The sequence below is a fragment of the Lissotriton vulgaris genome, chromosome 11 (assembly GCF_964263255.1).
Source record: "Lissotriton vulgaris chromosome 11, aLisVul1.2, whole genome shotgun sequence".
Taxonomy (NCBI): Eukaryota; Metazoa; Chordata; class Amphibia; order Caudata; family Salamandridae; genus Lissotriton; species Lissotriton vulgaris.
The window spans coordinates 181,949,146-181,974,387 of record NC_141699.1 but is presented as its reverse complement, the minus strand read 5'-3'; the positions used below and the strand labels follow the sequence as shown (position 1 = coordinate 181,974,387).

Sequence of the window (25,242 nt, the reverse complement as noted above, 5' to 3'; positions counted from 1 at the left end):
GCTCACAAAAAAATACGCGATCAGAAGCCTACAGGCATGATATCCTCATCTGTGTGAAATTAAGAGAAGCGTGTTACACCATTACTCCCATGAACAGCTTGTTAAGCTCATTAAGAGAAGTCACAAGAATGTAAATAAAGCTAAAAGGCTGACTCTATCAGAATGTAGATCTTGTGGTGACAGCAGTGGTAATGGCACGCTTAAAAGAAATTCCACCAAAGCGGATGAAAACAGTATTAGGGCCACAGGACACTAATAAGAGAGAAACACGAGGAAAAAACAAGAAGTAGTATGCTACAGCCAATAGAAACGTAAGGAAAAGTAAGTGGCAAGCACAGGAGCCAGTTAAAAGCAAAGAGGGCAGAGTGTAAGCCTCTTTTCAGATTTATATTAAAACAATAGATTTCACAAGCACAGCACTAGTGCTGTGCAGGCGAAGCCTAAAAAGCTGTTACATACAGATACATTGTCATTAGATATTCCCCAAATGCAGGACGTGCATTGCAAATAGTTGATTGAGATGCAGAAACTTTTTGGCCACCTTGCCATACATTTACTCATCCCATTGTTCACATCAATGCATTTAAAAGCATGAATTATTATTACAATTCCCTTCCAAAAAGCCATCCCTCTTATTAACATTTCGACATGTAACCCTATTTGACCTTGCCCTTCTGCAGGATCGCTCCAGATTCTTTTGCTTCCTTTGATTAACCTATTTTTTGTTGACTTTTCTGACTCTGCACATTTCACTCCTACTAAACATTGGTTCAGTGCTTGTGCTCTGCCTACTAAACATGGCAAAGTCGGTAGACACCCAATTGGCACATATAATTTACTTATAAGACCTTAGTAAATGGTACTACATGTAACCAGGGCCTGTACATTAAATGTTATTTATGGCCTGCACCACTCAATGTGCCATCCACTGAAATAGCACTATAAAACATGCCACTGCAGCCTGTGGTGCACTTTTAAATGGCCATTTGGACAGGGAAAAATACACCTTTTGCCAGGCCTAAGCAATCCTTTTAAATTCTTATAAGTCACCCCTAAGATAGGCCCTAAAGACTCATAGGGCAAGGGACATGTTATTTAAAAAGCTGGACATGTGTAATCATCATAAAATCTGTTTGTTTTTCGGTAAAATGTATCATAAAAGACACATAGTCAAAAAATGAGTTGTGTGTATGTAAATATACATCAAAAGATGTGCTTCCATAATAAAAGTTGTACAATTTTAAAAGGTAGCATTAAATGTTAAAACTTGCGAGGATAAAGATAGACATAAAATTAAACTACGGGAGGTATATACATCTCAATGTCCTCATAAATGCAAACAGTCCTAATGCTAAAATGTAGGCAGACTTGCAGATACATTTTCTGTGTAAGCCAAGTTCTTGTGGAGATGCTTTAAGTGTTCTATGTTACATTAGTTGTTGTAATAAGACAGCATTTCCAACATGTGTAATCAAGTTTTACATGTCCTTACAGTGACCAACGTCTAAAGTTATATTTCACTGTGGCAAGGCTATTCTCCCACAGACTAACACTGGGTTACCTTATTACACTTATAAGTGAGAACTTCAGTTTGTGAATAGAGAAATAATTATTCAACTCATTTGAATTGCAATTTAAAATCCCCTTTAATGGTAGAGTAGGATTTTAGGTTACTTGTCTGAAAATTGCATCTTTAGAAAGTTGGCCTCTTCCTGCCTAAGCCAAATGTGCCTTTCTGCGAGTGTCCAGTGTCACATGCTGGTAAATGGCTCTCCTGTTCTGTGTTCCTTCCATACATGGGGAGTAGGGTCTCCTAACAAAATGGTTGGGAAAGATGTGTGCCCTGCCCTGATTGCACTTCAGAGGACCGTGCCGGCAGCACATACAGAGGGACCTGACATTAGGCATGCCCTTGCCTTTGTCATCATAGACAGTTTGGAGCCGAGCTCAAGGGAAAAGGAAGAACCAACCATAACCAGTTTGGGAGTAGGTCAGGGATTGTCCTCCAAAGTCTGGCACTAGGTATGAATGTGTCATCTTCCAAACCTCTCATTGGAACACTCCTGGAGTTGTGGAAGATTCAGAAGAGTGACTAAATAGCTATCTAAAGAAGGTCAACTGGACCTGCCTGTCTTGAATCCAGGATCCCCATAAGTGACTGCAAGGGTCAGTTGGCTGACATCCTGTTTGAGATACAGAAACACAACAAGTTCCAAAGGTCTTAATTGCAACTGTCCCACTGACCAGCACAAACTGGACCTGCCTAAGCTCTGCTGCAGGTCTCTGGAGTGAGTCCTGTTCCTCAAGAGGTGCCCCTAGGACGTGGACCCTTAACTAGCATCAGAGTGTACTCCTGCCTCAAAACCAGGAAGGGGGAGAGGGATCTGACATTTACATCTGAATAGGCAGTGTCGTGTGCCCCACACAAAGGGCTGATTACCCCCTCAAAACAAATAGGACTGGGATGAAAGGGAACATCTGCACTTCAAGGGCTTGCTTGAAGTCACTTTAAAGGCACATTTGGTTATAAGTGCTGGGGATCTGACCCTACCAAGAGAGTACACTAGTGGACCTGTGAAGAACTCTGCAGGAGTAAGGACTGCTGTGCTATAAGGATTGCCACTCTACTTGACTGACTGTTCTGAAGGAACTATTTCTCTGCTTTGTTAAGCTGCCCTGCTGCCTACTGATCTCTGCCCTGTTGAGGCCAAGGACTGGACCAATCTCACCTTAACCCAGAGTGGCTCCAAGGGCTTGCGTCCTGTTTCTGAAGTCTCAGGATCATCAAAGACTTCCTACAATCTCTGCTGCTACACTCTGCCATCAGTGAGTTCTCCCTTGCCTGAGTTGTCAATCCAGTCCTGGGCCTCAGAAGTGAATTCTGCAGCAGTTTCTGTATCAAAATCTACGAAGTACCGACTCTGCGCCAATTGAAACCGATGCATTGCCCTTCGATGCTGGAGCCAATCGTTAACATCAACTCGATGGGCCGATTGGCTGTAAGACGATTGACAGAATGGCTCAAAGACGCAGTGCATGCATTGTAAAAGGGTTCATCGTCAAAGCCTTCATCGACTGCGTGAATTGATGCTGACGCTGGCCTCTATCTGCAGGATCAATGACGGCGCGGCGCCTCCTCGACTCCTCGCATCGAGTCTCTGACATCGATGCTTGTTCCATCCAAGGTACTATGTCAGCGGGAACTGTCTCAGTCCTGTAGCCGGCCTGCCCTCCAATGCGGTCGGCCTGACCTTTGAATTTTCCCTGGTCTAGCCCGACCTCAAGTAACCTTTCAGCGCTGTTGACTTCTAAGCACTATTTTGGTTTATTCTTTAAAAATTCATAACTCCGGGCATAGTTATTGGCTTTCTGTTGTTTTGGCCCTGTTTTATTCATAAAATGATTCTCTAATTTTTTTAACCTGTGTGGAGTATTTTTGTGGTGTTTTCATTGTTACTGTATGTCTGTGTGCATGTTGTACAAATACTTTACACATTGCTTCTTTCTAAAAGCCTGCCTGTGATGTGCAAAACTAGCAAAGGGTGAGCACAGGTTATCTTTCAGTGTGTAGCTTACCCTGACTAGGATTGTGGTCCCTAATTGAACAGGGTGCATACCTCTGCCAACTAGAGACCCAATTTCTAACATTCACACTAACAAGGATTGTGTTTATTCTTGGAATGGGGCTTTTACTCTTCTGAACTAATAACCTAATTTCTTACAAGCCCCTTTAATGATTCAACCCCTGGAAATTAATTGCAATAGTAGGTATACTCTTGGAGGAGGCAAATACATGGTATGGCCCTCAGTGATATGCCCTGATCCCAATCCATCCCAAAGCACGAAGAAGATTAACAAGAAACAGATAGGCAACCTAATAAACCTGCCTGATAACTTCTACTGCAAAGCCAGGGCAAGTACAAAATTGAAAAACATCTAGGTTCTTCACATCAAACGCTAAACCATATATTAATTTCTTTGAGGAACCTGCTCACAATTACAAATACAGTTCAAATACATGGAGGATGCATATTTAGAGGCAGGAGGAATAATGCTCAACCCCAAGAAATATCAATAGTCTAGTCTCAATCAGGATTCAGGCAAGGAAATAAAAATCTGTCTAGAAGAATTTTAAGTTTTATATAAAACTGTAAAGAAGTTTAGGGTCAGACAAAGGGTTAGAATCAAACCAGCAAAGCCAATTACTAACAAATTACACAAATTACACATTGTAAGAGCTGCAGGCAGGTCTAGCACAGAAGACACTCAAAAACGAAAGAAGAGGAACTCAACAATGACTGTGGGCAAGGTATCCAACAATATAAAATGGAATTTACCCAATGTCCTAAAAATACTAGTTACCTAGATTCAAAAACGGAATTCTACTTAATGTTTATATGCAAAAGGGATTTCAAATACACCAAACCAAAGTTAATCATATACATAGTGTAAGAAATCCGTTTTTTTAGTTGTGAAGAATGTGGGTCCTTTAAAAGCAATAAACCTGCAATTTCCCTTTACTAGGCAACAAGTACCCTCTTTATAATGCTTGACTTTCTCAGGGTGGCAAGGCAGAACAGTCCAAAGTCAACTCAGGGAAGGTGGTGTGGGATAGTGTCCCAGTCCAAAAAACACCCAAGAAATCATTGTCCAGCCAGTGCTTTCTGTTCTAAAAAGAGAAAGTAAATTATTACGCACTCACTACTTATTACTATGCATTAAATTACAAATATATAGATGATAGCAGGTGGAAATATCTATGGAGACACCCTTGTAACAGTTCACAAACCTAGAGAGCCGAGACCAAAACAACAATACTCCTTACATATACCAGGAACTACATAATGTTGTGTATTCATCAAACTGAAGGTCTACCGGCTTTTCCAAGATGTCACCAGATTAATACATGAAGAAATATATCATAATAAACCAATGCAACCTCATAAAACAAGTAAGGATGGTAATTACAAGGACATTCGTTAGTACATGTAATGATTCACTGTTCACTTTGTCATTGTCAATAAAGCATTTCATTAGTCCGTGAACTATGTGCTAGAGTTTTTTTCTACTTTCACACATGCTGCAAAGCAGTCTTACAACCAACCAAAAAGGGTCCCTTGACTCTAGAACTATCAGGTTAAAAACCTAGTGCCAAAAGTGCTTGGAAAGTGAAGGTAGTCTCCCAAAGTCAGTCTTTCTACAACTCTGAAGACCTAGGGTCATTTCGGGAAATCTGTTGAGAGGGCTTCTGTGGTTTTAAGGGAAATGACTGCTGTTCCAGGGTGTCCCCAAGAATCATGCAAGTGGCATTATGGTGCCCCTGCCCTTCTTGGGAAACAATGCCAATAGATTTTGGCCCTGCGCTGCAGGAAAATGTTTTTGAGGCTCTTTTCATTTGATTTTAATTTGGGTGCCAGGTCACAATCGGGCATCCAAATATAGCCAAGTTATGGACTGGGTGGAGCCCCTCACCGCTCCAGACTCTGCAGGCTCCTGGTGAAATGCTCCTGTGTGCTGGTATGGGAGCCGGATTCTTTTCCTGCTCTCCCACCCACCTGTGCCCAGCACAGGCAGAAGCAGGTATCCAGCATTCTTTCTGGCCACGGTCAGCATGGGTGGGCGGCTCAGTGTTGGGTGTCCCTGCCCCTTAAACAGGCAGAGGAGACAAGATTAGCACCCAAAGCAAAGATCTCCTCTTCAGTTTGAGGGGAGCTGGGTCCCTCACAGCGACATGGTGGAAACAAACAGAATGGGCACTTATGTTTGTTTTCTTTTCCGTCCAACAAGGAGAAAAGCACCAATGAGGAGCGGGTTCCACACACAGACCCTTCCAATATCCTTTTGTGTCGATCTCCACCTTGTCATTCACTAAGGCAATTGAGGACTACATGGAGTGGGAGCCATGCATTCCTCTCCCACGAGAATCTGCAAATCCTTTGCGGATGCCTCCAGCCCTACTGACAACTCTCCCATGGAGGAAGACAACAAATGTATGACCCCTGCTGTGCCATTTTTAATGGGGAAAGGTGTGATTTGCTCCTGGTGGTCACTTTTAGGTAGCAAAAGCATGTACTTCAGGCCTCTAGTCTCTAAAAGTGTTCCAAGTTTGCGGGGAGCCAGATTTGGACTGTTCTCCCTCCTTACCCAGGACCTGTTTCCTGTCTTGGTGGCTGGCACTTCCCCTATGCCCTGCCTCCTTTGGCACTTGCAGGATCCTTGAGTCAGTGGGAGTCATGAGCTCCCTGCTTCTGGAGGTCACACTCCTGTAGGACCACTCCACAGAAGATCCAGGATAACCATCTAGGAGGAGCAGCACTTGTAGATTCATTATTCATTTCCTCTCCCAGGAACAGGCCCAATATTTGGCAAATAGCCCCAGTGTGTGTTGAGGCCTTTGATCCTCCAGCTGGCCAGCAGAGTAATTATCTTGGCCAAGCAGGGCAATTTAAAGGGCAGAACATAAGTACGAGTGGAAACAGAGAACAATTACAAATCTGCCACAAGTAGGCATAAATTTTGAAATATGCAGTCGGCATCACGATTTCCAATAATATTGGAGCTTCATCCTAGCCTCTTGTCTAACTGTGATGAAAATGTCGATTGATACAAAATTTGCTCATACTGTACAATACAGTAAAGCACTCTCCATAATTAAGTGGATCAATATAGATGTAGGCATTTACACTGTTAATGCCCACTCATAATATAGGGCCTGCCCAAGTCTGCATCAACTCATGAAGGGTCCCCTTCGCAACAGACTAACTGTGGTCGGATACTGGGCTGAGTTAAGTGGTAATCTTGCATGTTCAGCCCACATACCCGTGCGCACATGTTCATGTGCAACCAGCACAGAGCCTCTTACTCTAGCTGTGCACAGCAGAATGCATCTTTAACCCGTTGGCTGCTTCCGCGATTTCGCGGCAGTGCAGCCGTTTTAAAAAACGGGCGGGGCCGCGTCGGCCATTGGCCAACGGCAGCACCAGCGAGGTAGCCCTGCCGTCGGCCAATGGCCGACTGCAGCATGGAAGGGGTTAAAGGCGCTTCCAAACCATCTTAACAAATTTTATAGTCAGACTCAGTTAGTGAGATTCACAGCAGAAGTCCAGGATCCGGGTAGTCCAAAAAGCAAAAAATACAGAAGGATTCAATGGAGTGGGGCACATTTCTCACATGTAGCATTTTTAAATATTTTTACTGTTGGCATATATACAATATATTTTACTCTTATTTCATTTATATACATTTTTAATAGCAAGCATATACACAGATCATATACAATAGGGACAACCTATTTGCTAAAGTCCTTCACACCTCTCATGCAGTAATAGGAGTTAATTTTCAGTGAGTGGTCCTGTGTTTAAGGTTGTGAGGAGGACCATGGCAATACATCCTCATTTAGTCTCTTCTGAGTCTGATACAGTGGTCCACTCACTATGATACAGTGCTGCTTCGGAAGTTAGACCCTTATATCCAACCTTCCTCAAGACAAAGTTAGCTTAAACTCTAGTAACAGGTTGGAGCTATATCCAAATCCCTAAATCTTAGGTAAGCTAAGCTTACATTTACATACATTAGGAGAAACATGAAGATAGCATTTTGATCTCTTTGTAGTCTCAGCTCACAATAAACCATCTACGATAGATACACAGATAAAAATTAAGAGTCTCACCTGTTTTAAGAGAAGGGGAGTTTAGAAGAAAACAAAGTATGAGAGGGGGGATGAGGTCTGTCGGGTCCCTTATTTCCTCCTAGCTACTAGGATCTGCCGGAAAGGAATGGATATTTTCTGGACAGTCACTTGGGAATCAGGTGTTAACGCTACAGACGTTCGCCACACATGCTGCTCGTGTCCTGAATACGCAAATGCTGGTCAAGCATTGCACTTGCTCATAGATGTGATTGTGAGGCCAGTAGGACTTGCCTTACTCACTGGGATTAAGGTCAGCAGAATATCTACAAGTCTATGTGGTTCTGAGGCTTAGAGAATCAGCACAAGCATCCTCTCATCCTCCAGGACACGGGAGAGTTAACTTAGGCAAAATGATGTGCTTCATCTACATCAGAATGACACCTGCTGCTGGAGGAAGGTTGCACACAGACCAATCCACGATGCCCATCTGTACACTTGATCATGGTGGCAATTTCCTTCCAGGTTACAACTGCAAGGATTGGCACTGGAACATGTATTTAAGTGCAAATAGTATGTTTTTTATTAGCATCGCATGGCTTCATAGACTTCTTCTATTGTGTTCTTCGCTTCGTTTAAAATACTTTGCATTGTTTATTACCAGTGCATCAACATTTATGTGCTGTTTTTCAAACGTTTTCTTGTGATTTTGATTTTTCTTCTCTCTATCTGGCTTGCTAGCACTTGGTCGATCACTGGGGGCGTTTTATTCTTAGGAGAAATTTTAGAAGATAAAAATGTCATGTTTTTTCTTTTTTTTTTAAACTCATTCTTTTGTTCCATGCAACCTCCATTTCACAGTGGGGTAGGTCGGAAGGTGCCAGTGGATGACTATCGTCCTTTCATACCTTGAGAGAATGAGGTAAGAGATTAATAGAGACCCCTTAACATCAAGGGGTCTATTAGGATGGCGGGCGGACTCCAGTCCACCCGCCACCCTAGCTGTGTGGGGACCAGCCGCCAGTGGTGCGGCGGTCCCGCTGTGCCTATTAGGGTGCGACCCCCACAATAGCAGTCGCATCCTGTATATTTAACATTGTGGTGGGCGGTGCTATATGCAGCACCCGCCACAATGTTAAAAGGTCATGTTGTGCATTTGCTTGCACAACGTGACAGGCACCGCGTGGTGCCTGAAACCGTGTGCATACAAATGTTGGGGGGTACCAAGGGTATCCTCCAAGTGCAGCCACCCTCCCCCCAACCCCTTGGGGGTCAGTTGCATTCTCCGCATGCCTTTCCATGGCAGAGTCTCCGCCATGGAAAGGCATGAGACCGCCATTATCCTAATAGGATGGCGGTGCCTTTATTGCAGGTCTTTTCTGCCAGGTAGGCAATCTTGCGGATAGCCTACCGGCGGAAAACTGGTGGACGGTCTTTCCGTCCGCCTTGGTCCCCACCGCCATCATAATATGGCAGGGGGAAATGTTAGGCGGGCGGAAGGAAATGGCGGGCAGATCGCCAGCCCCATACGGGCGGTGGCAATCCGCCAGCCATCCTAATAGACCCCTGGGCGTCATTTAAGCAAGAATTTAAAAGAACAACCTGCTTAGTATCCTGCTGTTGAAGAGTGAACACCGGCAACTAATGTGAGCTTCCACTGTACCCCTTTTAATGTTTTACCTTGGAGATTCTCGCAATCTGATGTAAGCTTAATGAGGGGAGCATTAGCTAGTAATGCAGTCTTTTATAAAGTCTGGCAACCGTATGCCTTTACTGAGGATTCACTGCAGCTTGTAGAGTATTTTCATTGGTTAACCATGTCAGCAGATGTTTCCATGTTCAACCTTTAGTTAAACATAAGCTAAGTGACTTCTATAGAGTTTTTTGGGTGGTACCCCTTAAGAGAAGTATAATCAATAAAGGTTGTACTCACAGGCCTAAGTTGTGGACCCTGACAAAGCAAAGATTTCTATACCTCTGAAGTTTACTCAGTCTCGCCCCAAAAGGAACATCCCTTCTTATGTGTGGAGAAGAACTTGGTCCACTGAGTCCTAAAGACGATGGTCCTCTGTTGCGCCCCTAAGCACCATACATGACAATCTGTACGTGTCTCATGGTTCAATCTATTGAAGTTTGGGTTTCAGGTGCAAGCCCATGGCGTGAAGAGACATGTCAGCCTGGAGATTAGCGCTAAAGGGCAGGCAAGATAATTGTGCCCGGGCCATAGCTATACTTGAGTCGAGGAAAAATGTAATGTCTTCAGAATAAAAATGCTAGTGTTTGACTCCACCTAGGTAAACATAGGGCCAATGAGCTGACCACTATACCTGAGACCAGTCGAAGCCCAGAACATGAGACGCTGATAGAACAGATTCAACGTATCATTTTCAATGTTATGGTCCTATCCCTCTTCCAAGCAAACACCAGCTGAAGCCAACAAGATCCCTTATGATGGTGTGGTTAGAGGATTGCTGATAGTTTGCGGTGGGCATGGAAACATGTAGTAAGATGGACCAATAAAGATGGGTTTCCAATGTAGGTTTAGAAGGGCCTGTGCCTAGTATGATTTCAGGATTTCCTCTAACTATGCAAATCAGTTCAATTTAAAAGTAGTTGTAAGTAAATGTGCATTTTTGTGTACATCCTGCATATCCTGTAAATGTGTCTCGGATCTGGCCCTCCAGGACCTAGATAAGACACCCCTGACCTGCAAACCTGCGCTTGAGGCATTCCATTTGCTGGACCTCAGAATCCAGGGTCAAATGTAATGAGCCTTTGTACAATGCATGAGGCATTCTGGGACATGTGTGTGGGTTACTTGCCTAAGCTGGTTCCACACCACTCATAAACCAGTAACCCTCACTGCACCAACAGAAGGAATGTAAGTTAATAAACATTGCAATCAGTAATGCTAGAAATCAATATTCTTGAAGGTACTCTACCCTAGGTATTTGAACATGCTAAACATGTGAGCCCAGCCAAACTAGATCAGATTGTTCACCTCCCCCCCACCCCCTGACACCTACCCCCACACCACATCCATCAACATTCAATTGACTGATCTGCTGTAGTTACTGAGCTGGAAAATCCGAACTTCAACTATGGAGTCACACTCATTAACACAGCACACACCCCTTTATATAACAGGTAGATGCACTGCCAGCCAGCATTCACCTACTCCATTTAAGGCGAAATCAAAAAATAGACAAAGGGCGCACGTTAAAGCCATAGACAATGCTATGTATGCAATCATACATTGGGTTCTAACCTCTTTGCAGGCTAAAGTCTACAGATAACATTTCAGGCATCATTCAGATGTGGACTAGCCTGATAGGAAAATTACTTATAACTGCCTTTATTTCCTTAATATTAAAAGCCATAAAGCACAAGAAAAGAAAGTAGTCCCAGTGACAGGCTCTCAGCTACCCATGGGATATCTTTAATTGGGGCCCGTCCACATCCTGGCCACCAGCAAAGGAATGAAAGCAGCCATCCTATTTAGGGCAGGCCTTTCAACGTTCCCGCCAGGGACCACCAAGCTACAAATTAACTCAGCAGAAAAAAGCAGAACTGGTCCTGTCATGTTAGGAAACAACCCCCAGCTTGTCTGATCATTTATTGATGTTTATTAGAAACACAACCCTTCCACACTCTATTTTGGGGTTTTAATTCTGAAAAGGAAAAATAATAATGCCGAGCAGGCTATGACTCGGCAACCCGGTTGACGTGACACAAAAATGGCCCATCAGCTAAGTAGGACAATTATAATACAGTCCACGGGCTGTCACAGTGATAAAGGAGGTGGCGCCTGCTTCCGTCCCCCCAGTTGTCTGGCACCCCACCCGCCCAACTCAAAATGATCCCCTAGGTTTGATCACAAGATTTGAGATGCAGCTGTGTGTGCGTGAAAGAGAGTGTTTGTGTGTGTGCGTGAAAGAGTGTGTGTGCGTGAAAGGGTGTGTGTGTGAATGTGTCTGTATGTGAGAGAGAGAGTGTGTTTGTATGTGTTGGAAAATATATGTTTTTGCGTGAGAAGAGAATGTACTTCTGTGTGCTTGTGTTATGAGAGAACGTGTGTGTGTGTGAGGAAGAGATATATGTGTTTATACGACAGATTGTGTATAGAACACGGTATGGAATGTTACCTCATTTTCACCCAACATTCTTTCTCTTCCTCATAAATTGGGGGCAATGTCACAACGTGAACCCCACATACCTTGCTGGGCAGCCTGGGCGTTGGAGGTCTGGTTAGAGTTGGGAGGAGGCCTTGACGACTGGGCTGAACTGGCCCGCTTACTGCCTGCAAAAAACACACAATGAAAACGACCCGATCTCAATGCATCATTTATACTGCAAAACAATATCAACATCTTCAAATCACAATTTTTGACATTTAGTGCTCATTTTTAAGGAACGATCATCATGAAACTGATCATACTGAATACCAAGAGGTGAAACAATGGATTATGATGAGAGACTGATCATTTTAAAACTAATGAGAACGTGCACATATGTCCATCTCTATAGAAATATTAATAAGAATCAGAAGACTCGTTGTTAAAGGGCCAAAGAGTCCAACCCACGTTGCCAGGGGGCATGAAGAATGAATATCTGAAAATAGCAGGAGACTGAATCTTAACCAGAAGCTGTCACCATAGAGAGAAGCAGGGGCGACGGCAATCGTTTTGACTTTGTTCATTGAAAGGGTTTTATCAAGCTTCACCATCTTAGACAGGGTGCAGACGATCGTCAGCAAGCTTCCATCATCCACAAATCCAGTATTGGGCAATCAGCAGCGGTTCTTGCTTGCCTCCCCCACACACAGGTTCTATACTGACAAAAGGAAGGCAGTTCTTCCCTCCTGCACATAGAGTGAAGACCACCTTCTCAGCTTTTATTAGGAGGGATTGGTTAGAAGCAGTGTGTTCATCACACTGATCATTAATATGTCCTGTTAGATTGGGATCTGAGCCGAGGTGCTTAATTTGTAAAATAATAAGTGCCGGGCCCAAAGGTTTTCTTAGAAGCTCACCACCGGCGCTGTTAAATATCAGGGTTCCCAAATACCAAGGCTGCGTAGTGTTGAGTCCAAATCATGCCTCTTGTATCCACCCCCAGACGCTACCCTTTCTCTCACTCTTGCAAGGTATCAGGAGGCACACTGAGGTAGCCCTCTGGATGGGTTAAAGGGTGGTCCAATGGACCCCACAGACATCCCCTTGCAGGTGGGTACAGTCACTTATTGCACCCACTTGCAAACGGATCTCTAACCCCCATTAAAAGTGCAGGCAGGTTGCTACCTGCACAGTGAAAAACGGAGCGTCTGCTTCAAAGCCGTTCCTTTTTTCACCTGAATGGGCTGCCCCCAAAGCAGCGCAAGTTTGCGGCCACCCCAAGGGCAGCGTATTCTATGTAATAGGGTGCACTTTCCCAGTTTGCACCCAACGCACCTGTTTTAAGATGCGCAGGGTGCAAACAGGTAAAGTGCACCCTACACATAATAGGGCCCCTTGTTCCTAAAAATAAGTGCTGTTGGGCTCCATCTGCAATCATTGGCTCAAATTGAGCACTGCATATGCCCTACATACCTAATGACACATCTGTTGAGAAAGGCCACTTTAATCCATTGGGCTTTCCAAGTCACTGATGAGGCCTTCCCTCACAATTATCAGCCAGGTATTGGAGCCTATCCTATGAGAACACCTCTAAAGGCACCAAGAACACCATACACTTTTGAATATACATCAATGTAGGTTCGTGCTAAGGCAAGGAATGGAACCATCTCTGACTGACATCAGGCAGCAGCTACAGGAGATGGAGGGCGTCTCACAATTCCAAATTTGTTGGACAGGCCAGTCATATTCTGTGCTGTGACTATTGGCTTTTATTGGTCTATTTTGTTTGCCCCATAGAGGAGGTTCCAGGCACAAATGACTTAGTAAACATGGATGCTATTTTTTTTATCCCACGTAATATCTGAAGCCAAAATGCAAAGTGGAATTCCTCAGGCATTGGCACTCTCTCCGTCATTATCCAACATCCTTGGTTGTAGTTTGGAAAGTTTCTTGGATTCGTGGTCCTTCAACCTTAGCCAACAAAGCAAAAGTACAGGGTACTTCATGACCCATTAAAAAGTGATAGTGATGGACAGCTGCCTTCTTTCATCTCGAAAGAGCCCTTCCTGCTTCAGATCGACGTTCACCTTCATGCTGATGGCTCTGCGGTAGACTATCACTAAGCAGGTGAGCTAACAGAAGAGTATATTTATTCAATGGTGCTTACCAAGGCTGCCTTCTGGGCTCTTTTCAATGCAAAGATTATTTACTGGTAATCTTTATTACTCTGAATTCTAGTGCAGTTCATCCACGTCCTCTTCCCACCCTACTACATCCCACATGTTATGTTATGTTATAGTATTTTTAAAGTGCAAACTGCTACCCCATGGTGTCCTTGCACTGTCTACAAGCCACCCAAACACATTTGATAAAGAGCACGGAGTTAAACGTCAAAAAGCCAGGTTTTTAAGGCTTTCCTGAATGTCAGTAGATCAGGACAATTTCTAAGATGAAATGGCAGCACCTGCCAGGAAGCTCCTACCTCCCCAGATGGCTTTTTTAGGAATGGGGGCAGTTAACAATTTTGCTCCTAAAGAGCGGAGTGGTCTACTGGAGACATATCACTGAAACTGCTGCTTCAGATGCTCTGGCCCGGTACAATGAAGAGCTTTGTAAACTGTACAGAGTGGCTTAAACTGTACCTGTTTCTTAACGGGCAACCAGTGCAGTTTTCTGATATCTCTGGAGACAGAAGCATATTTAGCTGTTCCTGTGAGCAGTCTGGCGGGCGAATTTTGTAAAAGTTGGAGTCTATGTAGCAATCGCTCCTGAATGTTTAGGTAAAGGCTGTTGCAGTAGTCCAACCACTTGAATGCCGTGGAAATGAGACGAGGACAGGCTGCCAGAAAAAAGGAGCAGGGAGGCCGTAATCAGGAACAAAGAGAACGACAACCCGGTGAGGCCAACCCCTAACGTGTTGATCACTTTTCCGATATATGCTGACCTAATTGAAAGAGGTCCCCGACTGCAGTGATTGATCACCTAGCTCTTATTGGAGAATATTGCCGACAACCCTCATAAAAACGGTGGCTCCTTCTGGCAGCTAAATACGGCAGGACCATATCCTTTATACAGATACGAACAGTGGACATCATGTCCCCCAAGGGAGATATATAAATAAATGTAAATGAAACCTAGAGGAAATTGAATCCACTCCTCTGGTACTAGAGACAGCGCATTTTTCATATTGATATTAGCAATATTAGCAACTTGTGATCTGCCAATCGTCCATATTCACACAGGACTCTTCGTTTAAACAACGGTTTCCACATGGGTAATAATTCCATCTGGAGCAATAAGAATCAGTCCTGAGGAAGGCGTACTAAAGAAAGCCGAAACGCCGCGTCGACCTTTTGATTCTTTTCTTTTATATGCAATTTATAAAAAAAAAATTTGATTAATATGTCCATTGCAAAATGTTTTTAATGATGGTTTTAACATGAATTGTGAATTGATAAAGTGTAATAAAATTTAAAATAATGTTACCAAACATATATTGTGATAAGTCTTAATTAAATTTGTAGTCTTTGTTGAACGTATTGTAAACAATTGTACAGAACCTGTCATTACCCGTGTTTATCCTAGATACTATAGTGCGTAACTGCTGTGCATTGATAACTGATCAAACGTTATTGTACCTTTGCCTTTCTCGCCGACCCCCCGGCATGCCTATTTGACTACTATACCCATATCACCAACACTAAAACAGGACAAATCCTTTTTTGTCCACCGACTTGGGACTTTGTTATTTTTAATAAAGTAGTCCAACCACGACATAGTTAATGCCGTCACTACTGTACGTTGGTTTTCCTTAGGTAGACTGCAACATTTTCTTGCATGTTCTGAGAGCAAATGTGGTCGCCAAGACAACTGCATTGACCTGGTCCTCAAAGTTGAGATCATCATCAATTAGGACACCCAAGTTCTTTACTTCCCTCATAGGAATTGGAAGCACGCCCAGCAACTCTGGCCACCAACTTGGGGTCCAAAGCTTGGGGTCATTGCCAAACAGAATGACTTCTGTCTTCCCCGAATTGAGTTTTAAACAATTTTGTGTCATCCAATTACCCACTGCTTCCATACAGTCATGGAATTGTTTTGCAGTCCCAGTCTCTTGCCCAGGGTGCAGGGACACCATAATCTGAGTGTCGTCTGCATACAATTGTAGAGCAAATCCAAAGGATTTGATCAGGGGGGCCAACAGGGACACGTAGACCTTAAAAAGCGTGGGGCTAAGTGAAGAACCCTGCGGAACTCCACAGGGCAGTGAGAAGGCTTTGAAACAGAATGCGCAGAGAGAGACTGTTTGCAATCTGTCTGAGTTTCCATGCTTTACCTTGGATTCCACATTCCCACAAACTGTCCAACAGCACGTCATGGTGGACCGTGTCAAAGGCTGCAAACAGGTCCAACATAATCATTGCCGTTTTGCCTCCCTGGTCAAGCACTGCTCTAATCTCCTCTGTAGATTTTAAAAGAGTGGACTGTGTCCCTCTCTGAACCCGTATTGCGTTGGATCCAATATTTGTGCCTCTCGTAAGAATGTACTTAGTTATTCATTCATGCTTTTCTCTATCAATTTAGCTGGCAGGGGGATAAGCGAGATCGGCCAAACGTTATTAGGATCATTCGGGTCCAGATTCGGCTTCTTGAGTAGAGGAAGTATTGATGCAGTTTTCCAGGCTTTACGAAAATATCCTTCCTTAAACATCGAGTTCATCATGGCAGTAAGCGTTATAACAATGGGTTTCAGGGGCTAGTTTTAGTACCACCACCGGGCATGGGTCATAAGGGGAGCCAGATTTGGCTGACATCAATGATTTATGAATGTCCTTGGTGGATAAAGATGCGAACTCTTCAAGACCCGACCGAGCTTTACATTTTTCCCCGACACCAAGTGTTCCATCTGTCATTGGACCTTTAGATGTGGTGAAAATAACCTCCACTTTGCTACAGAAAAATCTGTCTATTTCCTCGCAGAGCACCTGACTTGGAGAAACACTAGGTGTGCCAGGGTACGCTAGGCTAGTGACTATTTTGAAGAGTTCTTTAGCCGAATTTATTGCAGAATTAATTTTGTTGGCAAAGAAATCTTTCTTGGTGGTAAAAAGTAGATCTTTATAAGCCAGCAGGCTTTGTTTATAAGCCTCTTTTTCTGCGAGGTTATATCCCCTCCTCCTTTTCCTCTCTAGCAATTTACATTTTAGTTCATGATCTTTCAGCTTCTGAGAGTACCATGGGGCAGAGGGCCGTGCTCTATTAGAGATTGAGCTCTTTTTAGGCGCTAGCTTATCGCTGGCTGCCTCAACCCAGTTAGAATATTGGGTGGTCGCCTCTTCTATGGGTACAGGCGGACAGAATAGGGTAGAGTTCAGAAGATCTTCTAACTCTTTAGCCTCAATTTTATTCCATGCTCTGGAGACCCTTTGCTTTTTAGTTAGTTTACCCATCTCATGATGATTAGAAACAGCTAACTCAAAGCGTACCGCCACATGGTCTGACAAGACCAGGGGTAGCAGTCCTGTAAAAGTAAGATGCGGGTTGTTGGAGAAGATCCCATCCAACGTGTGCCCTGCCGTCTGAGTAAGTCCCACAACAAGCTGTATCCTAGTGCAGTTCATTCCCACCCTACTACATCCCACATGATCTCCTTCTTAGAACACCTTGCAGCCAGGATTTCTTTCTTTCTATTTTTTTACAAGGCGATGATCTGGGGGAAAAGAAGGGGAGTGGAGAAATGCTAGCAAAGAAAACAGGCAAAGAAAACTTCCTGTTACTTGTTTCTATTGGGTACCAGTTTCATGGAGGTGGGACACCTCACGAAGTAAGGAGTGGGATGAGAAAGATGGACAGATAATATATGTGAATCAGTTATCCTTTCATTGAGAGAAAAATTGCTCGGCTGCACGATAGAACAGTCATAGAATAATCAATTTACTCCTGTACGCAGACAAAAATATTTTAATTATTGCACCTGTCAGCTTTTGGTGACCAGTTATGTAAACATTATTGAAAACGGGGACATGTAAACAAATATCGCCTAAGATCCGATCCACTGAAAAATGATATGCATTAACATTGCTTCACAACCCAAAAACGTTATCCAGAAGTTAGAAAATGTGTCTAGTTTAGCATCAATACACAACACCTTAAAGTTTAAGTCAAGTCATCAAATTTAGCAGACAACCCTATTTACACTGCACTGCTAATGACTTACAAGAAAATGCCTTAAAATGTTCAAGAGATGAACCCCTTTGAGCACCCCTCCACACAACAATCACTCCAATAGCAATGCTTATCCGGCAGTCACATACCTCTTCTGTCTTGGGTAAGAAGGGGGTCTATTCTCAATGCTTAGCCCTGTGAACGTAATATCTAATACACTGTCAATCTCCTGGAGGAGGAATCAATGCCCTGCCTTACTTCACATGTGCCCTCCAGACACAGAATACACATCCCACAAAGGGTAGAAGGTAGCACTGCTTTGTGTGATCTCATGTACCTTTTCCAACACTCCCAGCCTCATGTACTAATGCCTACTTCCAGCAGTAAACCAATGTTCATCATGACCACAGGCACCTGCCACATTTTGCTAGGGGGAGGATCACTGCATGACTCTTTATACACATTCTAACCTGTGCACTAGAAGGCTATAGTGAGCGCATCCATTTTCATTTTCCAATGGAGAGATACTCAATAGAATCCGATAAACACCATCCCTGTTCTATAGAAGATGGAGCTCTGTGCACCTTTATCCAAGTATTGTGCCAGGATGCAATGTCCTGGTCAACTACATACAGACGTGCCAGAATGTTCTGGCAGGTGGCACCGTCCAGTGTGAATCCCATTGGTATATGTCTCATCATGTGCAGGAGGTAAAAATCTCATTGAGGGCCCCCTTAAAGTCTTTCAAAACATGCAGCATAGGAATGCTTTGTATGATTCCCCCACTGTGCAGGAGGTTCCAGCGTTCACTGGGAGTCCCACACACCTTCCTTTACCAATAAGTTAATATGTATTGCTCGATTAACAAAAAGCATTACAACTTAAAACATTGTTATCATATAAAAAACAATTCCTTACTCATCTAAAAACAAATGATGTTAATTAACTAGTCTTTTTTCATTTCCCTTAATTCACTTAAATGGTTATATACTGTACTGGTACATTGATACCACATATACACATCTGTATCACTGTCGTTCATTGGTCATAGTAAAAGTAACATATAATGATCAAGTAATTCCCAAAACAATACAATCAAAATTGTAAACATTATATACCATTATACAAATGAACGATAAAGTGCCTAAGTGCTTACACGTGGTCTATAAGGTATAAACCAGCGAATAGCTAAACAACTGACCACCATAGGATCGCAATAAAGCATGCCATAAAACAATTCAATAAAGCTATAAACATTATATACCATCCTGCAGATGAACAATAAAGGGCCTTAGGTGCAGGGCAGGTAATGGTCAGTGTCGTCTCATGGAAACCTTCTGTGATAAGCACATTATTCAATGACAGGGTTTTAGGGGAGAGGCAATGCCTGATGCACACTGCCCAGAATAATACCCCACCCTGAGTCAAAGAGAGGAAAGGCTATGTTTACTGGAAAAATCAAATCTAATGTAATGAAATGTAATCTGATGAGCAAACTATTACTTTCTCGCTCCAGTCCCGCTCCTCCACTGAGCTTGAGGTAGTGATGGGGAGATTGGAGTGCAACCTACGGTTTCATTTATTTCCATACTGGGCTTCGATAAGATGCTGCTTGGGTGGGAGCTGAATGCTGAATATCTTGATTTTCATATCTCAGCACCAACCCTCAGAATTGAGATGTGTATTTAGGTGGTATTAGGTTGACAAGTCTATTTTGGGCAAACTGGGGGAATCTAACCCCTCAATTCAGACTAATGAACTAGTTTAGTAGTTTTGCCAGCCCATGTGGTGCTTACTGTGCATGCCCTTGTGTTCTTTTGGTGGTGGTTTTGTGTGTTAGATGTAACCCTAAAATTAGCCCCCAACCATAAGCCGGTCTTTCATTGCAGATGATGCCCGATACCCTTTTCCATTCAATTCCATAACTGGCAATCTGTTAACACAGAAAATGTACACAACATCAAGATGCTGCAGGCCTTATTTAAAGTTTAGGGGACAGGATACTCTGTCACGTGTTTGGCGGATGTCCCGTCTGACATATTACAAGTGCATTATAGTCTAAACTGCGTATGGGATATTCGCCACATTTTGACGAAGTATCCTGCTCCTCAAACCCTATGTATTTGCAAAGGTCAGATGATCTCACATTACACAGCACTGATATAAGTACAGGTCTGATTTAGTAGGAAGGGCATTTGCCCAAGTCAAGTAATCTTGGCATTTGAAGGGCTCACCAAAAATGGAATCCTCTGAGAGAAGACATTAAAGAAAAGCAGTGGCCACTGAATCACCAAATGTCAACCTGATTGTTGGCATGGTAAATGCCGTTAACAACGAATCTTTCTCCCTGCAGGGAATCACAGACCGCGTTGTGATTCCGCATACTATTACTCCGCAAGTCGGAACAACAACTTGCGGAGTGGGGCGGAAGGTGTTGGATTTAAAATCCAACACCTTCCCTATTGTCCGCACAGACTGGAGTTGGAATAGTAAATTATACTATTCCAACATCCAGCACCCCCCCTCCGCAAGTAGTTGTTCTGACTTGCAGAGCAATGGTATGCGGAATCCTAACGCGGTCGTTGTAACGACCGCGTTGTGATTCTCAGCGGAGTGAAAGACTGACGGATGGTATCATATATTCTGTTGGCACATGTCACGAGGGTGCCTTTATCCACTACTGGTTTGGGAGTTAACAGCTCTTTGCATGCTAATACATGTAGTTCCAAACTGCTGTATACTAAAAATTCTGACCTGGAAGAAGATGAACTGCATAAAATAAGGGCCTATTATGGCTGTAGCAGCTCTTGCCGAAAATTGACAGAACATCTTGTAATTAGTGTTTTCAGCACTTAGAGCCCCCTTGCCAGTGACAGTGCGTGTTGGCAACTGCAAAGTTTCCAAGAGGTACTAAGTGCCTTGAATATGACATGTACAACAGCAGATAGCATATGCCCTCTAACTCATGAGTGAGAATTTGTTTGATTAGTTGTCATGTCCAGATCAGGCAAAATACATTACTTTACAAGGGCTTGCAAGAAGTCAGGGACAGATCCAACAGACACTAATACAGCTGCGACCTCCAACTAATCAGGATGCAAAAAACAATATGCATTATACAGGATCGGGGCACCAAGCTGATATAAATTTGGAGCATCTTGTGATGCAAATTCGAAGACTTAGTGCAGATTATAGTAGACTGGACATTCTTCCCCTATACCTTCCTTATGCCATGTAATGTGCTATATGAATTGGCTAAGTGGTGATAATGTGCCACTATACTGAACGAAAAAGTATACAGTCTATATCTACCACTTTTGGCAGCATGTTAGGTATGCTCCCTCTCTCTTTTGACTTTCAAATTTGCATACTCTATTTTCCATGATAAATGATAATGAACATCGTCAAGTATTATCTTGAGAAATTCCTGTTTTTGCCACAATTTTAGCTCTGGGCATCAGCTATGCTGACCTCTGCAATAGCTGGGGTCTAGTGAACAGGAATCATCGACATGAAATCTGTTTATATGAACAAATCTTTTTTTATCTCCGACAGTCACATCACTCTTATAAAGCAGCTATCTAAGCGCACTGCTCTGTGCACCAGACCAAGCAAAAATATGATGTCTAAACAATATTATCCAACGCACACATAAAAACATTAACAACAATCTATTCGGCATGTCTTACTCAGCAGCTTGGGCTGCAGGACATCCTTCTTGTTGTAAATGGGGGTCTCTTGTTGGCAATGGTTTGCACCTTTGTCCAAGTATGGACCCTTCTTCCTAGTCAGGGTAAGGGGGATACACTTCTAAAATAACCCCTGTTCACCCCTTTGGTAGCTTGGCATGATCAGACAGTGTTATCTAAGAGGCAGTGTGTAAAGCATTTGTGCACACATACAGTAATACAGTGAAAATACTACAAATGGACACCACATCAGTTTAGAAAAATACGTAATCTTTATCTAAACCAAACAAGACCAACATTACAAAAATCCACTGTACAGTAATCAAAATGTACTTTTTAGAAGATAAAAACAGTTCTGTCAGTAGCAAACTGTAGATGCGACACTTTCAACACAAAGTACCTTGGATGCATCAAATTCATAATCAAAAACAGCTGCAGGGATGATGATGTGTTGGTTCCTTAAGCCCAGGTAAGGTGATGCATCGGTTTCTTACTCCAGAGGAGGTGCTGCGTCGGTTCCTTACTGCCACCCAGGGGAGGTGATGCGTTGGTTCCTTACTGAAGGGGAGGTGATGTTTTGGTTTCTTACTGTGCAGGGAGGTGATGAGTTGGTTTCTTACTGCTGCCGGTGTTCTTGTAGATTTGGCCCTCTGGTGCGATGCGTGAGGATGGGGGATGAACTGTTTCTCAATGCGGCAACGGCACTGCTTTGGTCTCCCCAGCTGCAGTCCCACGAGGCGTTGGTGCTTACTATTGAACCACAGGGCCTGCGTCGGAATCAGTGCGGTGATCTCGGACTTCGGAGATCGGTGCACGGAATTCGGCATGCAGCCATTTCTCCAGCCGCGGCAGGCGCTGCATCAGTTACTTCGGTAATGCATCAGAAACAGGTGTGGATGCATCGTGCTTCTCGTAGTAGTGGCCTCTTTCCAGCTCCCAACAGCAGGAACAACCTCCAGAGGCCCAATTCAACAACAGGCACCTCCTGGTCAGAACTACCAGCAAGGGAGTTCAGGGGAGCTGGTGGTGAAGTATGTGTATCCTTGAAACTTCAGAACAGGAGACAAGCTCTACTTCAAGCTCTTGGAGATCTTCCTCAAGCAGGAGACACATCCCACAGCAAAGTTGTATCCTCTCCTTGGCAGAAACAGCTACTGAGAACCAACCCCAAACAGCACACAGCAAAGGGGCAGTACTTCTCCATCAATTTTCCCAGCTCTTCTCGATGGCAGAGGTTCCTCTTGAACTCCAGAAGTAATCTGAACTTCTGTGGTTTGGGCTCCAATATTTATATTCCATTTCTCTTTGTTCTCTGGTGTCAGAGAGGCTCTGTGCTCAGTCCAAACCAGTTCTGTCCTCTCTGGTGCAGCTTCCCAGTAGGAGGTGGAGACAGGAATGTGTAAGGCAGACCAGGCCCATCCAGGTGTAAGAAAATCTCCTCCCCTAGTCTAAATGCTGCCTAGGTCTATTCAGTCCAGCCCTGACTCATCCAGGAAAGGCAGGACACATCCCAACCCCCACTGTAGCTGTCTACAGTGAATGCACATTCCCAGCCCCTGTCACTCCAAAGCCAATCAGTCAATACACAAACCAGCAGAGGCATGCAGGATGGCTAAGCATGAACAGGCCTACCTTCTAAAAGTGGTATTTTCAAACACAGAATGTAAAAATCATCCTTACTAGAAGATGCATCTTTATATTCTGAGTTTAGACATACTAAACTTTACCTTCCTATCTTGTCCCAATGGAAAGTTATATTTATAAGATGTTATAAATAAACTCCCATTCTATCCTATGGGACAGATAGCCTTTCAATAGTGAAAAACGAAATTCCCCGTAGTTTACTATCAGGACATGTGTCACAATTCATTTGTGCACAACTGGTTAGGGGAAAATATCAGCAAGGTATGCAAACTACATCTCCCATAAGGCCTTGCGCTCTGCTGGAAATTAAATGCCTATTTAATCACATGACTAACCAGGATTCGTTCTGGTAATCCGTTGTTCTGTTCTGTGGCCTGAATTGCTTAGAAGCGCGGCTGCGCTCTGCTGGAGAATTCGGCCCGTCTTTGTTAAAAGTCCTCCGTTGGTGAGCCGTGAATGAGCTCATGCGGAGGATGATTTTGTAATTAGCTCCGGTTACCGTTTGGGAGCATTCCGGTCCTCCGTTGGCAAGCTACAGGACGTTAGCTCATGCGGAGGACGTTTTCTGTTGATTCTTAGTATTGGCATTGTCCTCCGTTAGGGAGCCGAGATAGTGCACGTGCGGAGGACGGATTATTTTGATTCCCGGACGGCATTTTTGGCCGCCTTGATTTACGGTGTCCTCCGTTGGCGAACTCAAGGTTACGAGTTCATGCGGAGGACGATTAAGAGGAAACATGTTTACAACTTTATACCGGATGGTATTTACATTATTTTCGTACTCTTTTCTTTCTTCACGTGAACTTCCTACAATGAACAACATTTCAGGTACAACTCGTGTGAGTGCCTTTAACTCATTTTGAAGAACTACTTCTTACTTTGTGCCTCCTTTACTTTGGTTATTACTTTAGTTTCCCTTCAACAGACAGTTGAGGTTTACAGTGCCTGAATGTAGAGCGACTTCCATATGGATGAAACTAGCGAGGATTGTTATTTCCTGCGAGATAGATCCTGAAGATAGTTTCGCCAAATACTCTCCAACCTAGACCAGGGAGCTCAACATTCATACTGTGACGTTATACAAAGCATTATTATTTATCAGTTTAAGGTATGTTATGATAGAGTTCCTATGATATATGGATAGAACGCAAGTGTTATATGAGGTGAAGTGATCATTGTTTATTTGTTGTTTCAGATCTCCCTCCTCGCTGTCCCCTTCTCTTCCTTCCCTCACTTGATCCTTCTATCGACCTGTGCCATTACGGTAAGCAGGCGTGGTTCGGTCAAGAGGTGGACCACATTAAACAACAAACCATCCTGAGGACTTGTGAAGTAACAACATGTTACACACATCTAAACATGTCCTTCCTTTCACAGATACTACACCCTGCCCATAGGGATGCCTTGGGCTACCTTAGGGTTGAATCGCATGTCAGAAAAGGGAAGGTTAGGGCCTGGCAAGTGGGTGACTTGCCAGGTCGACATTGCATTACCAAACTGTGCACAGACACTGCAGTGGCAGGTCTGGGAACCTTTTGCAAGGCTGCTTGTGTGGGTGGCACAATCAGTGCTGCAGACCCACTAGCAGCATTTGACTTATAGGCCCTGGGCATACACAGGCCACTGTACTAGGAATTTAGGAGTAAGTCAAACAAGCCAATTATGGAAACACCAATTCATATTCACTATTTACAGAGGGGGTACTTGCACTTTGGCACTAATCAGCAGTGGCAAAGTGCCCAAAGCATCTAGACCAGCAAAAACAAGGTCCAGCATGCAGCAATAACACAGGAGGCAGAGGCAAAAATACAATGGAAAACCACGCCAAGGACGCCAGGTCTAACAGTTGTCGTATGAAAAAATATTACATCTTTAAATGTGTATTGTTCGTTTGGAAAGTAACAACAAAACTATGAGAAACTAGAACCTGTTTGCAGTGTTCCCCCATTTTGTAACCCCATTTTGACTACTAGATGCTGGTTTTCTGACTCTGATTGTGCCC

The 25,242-nt window shown here is 43.6% G+C and overlaps 1 protein-coding gene across 1 annotated transcript in view; it reads right to left on the bottom strand.

Annotated features, from left to right (window-relative positions):
- RPH3A (rabphilin 3A) overlaps window positions 1-25,242 on the bottom strand; it is a 726,349-nt gene that overhangs the window by 233,208 nt on the left and 467,899 nt on the right. Inside the window, exon 8 of the mRNA XM_086943083.1 lies at window positions 11,844-11,927. Coding sequence (XP_086799209.1) covers window positions 11,844-11,927 — 84 coding nt within the window. The remainder of the gene's footprint in view (window positions 1-11,843; window positions 11,928-25,242) is intronic.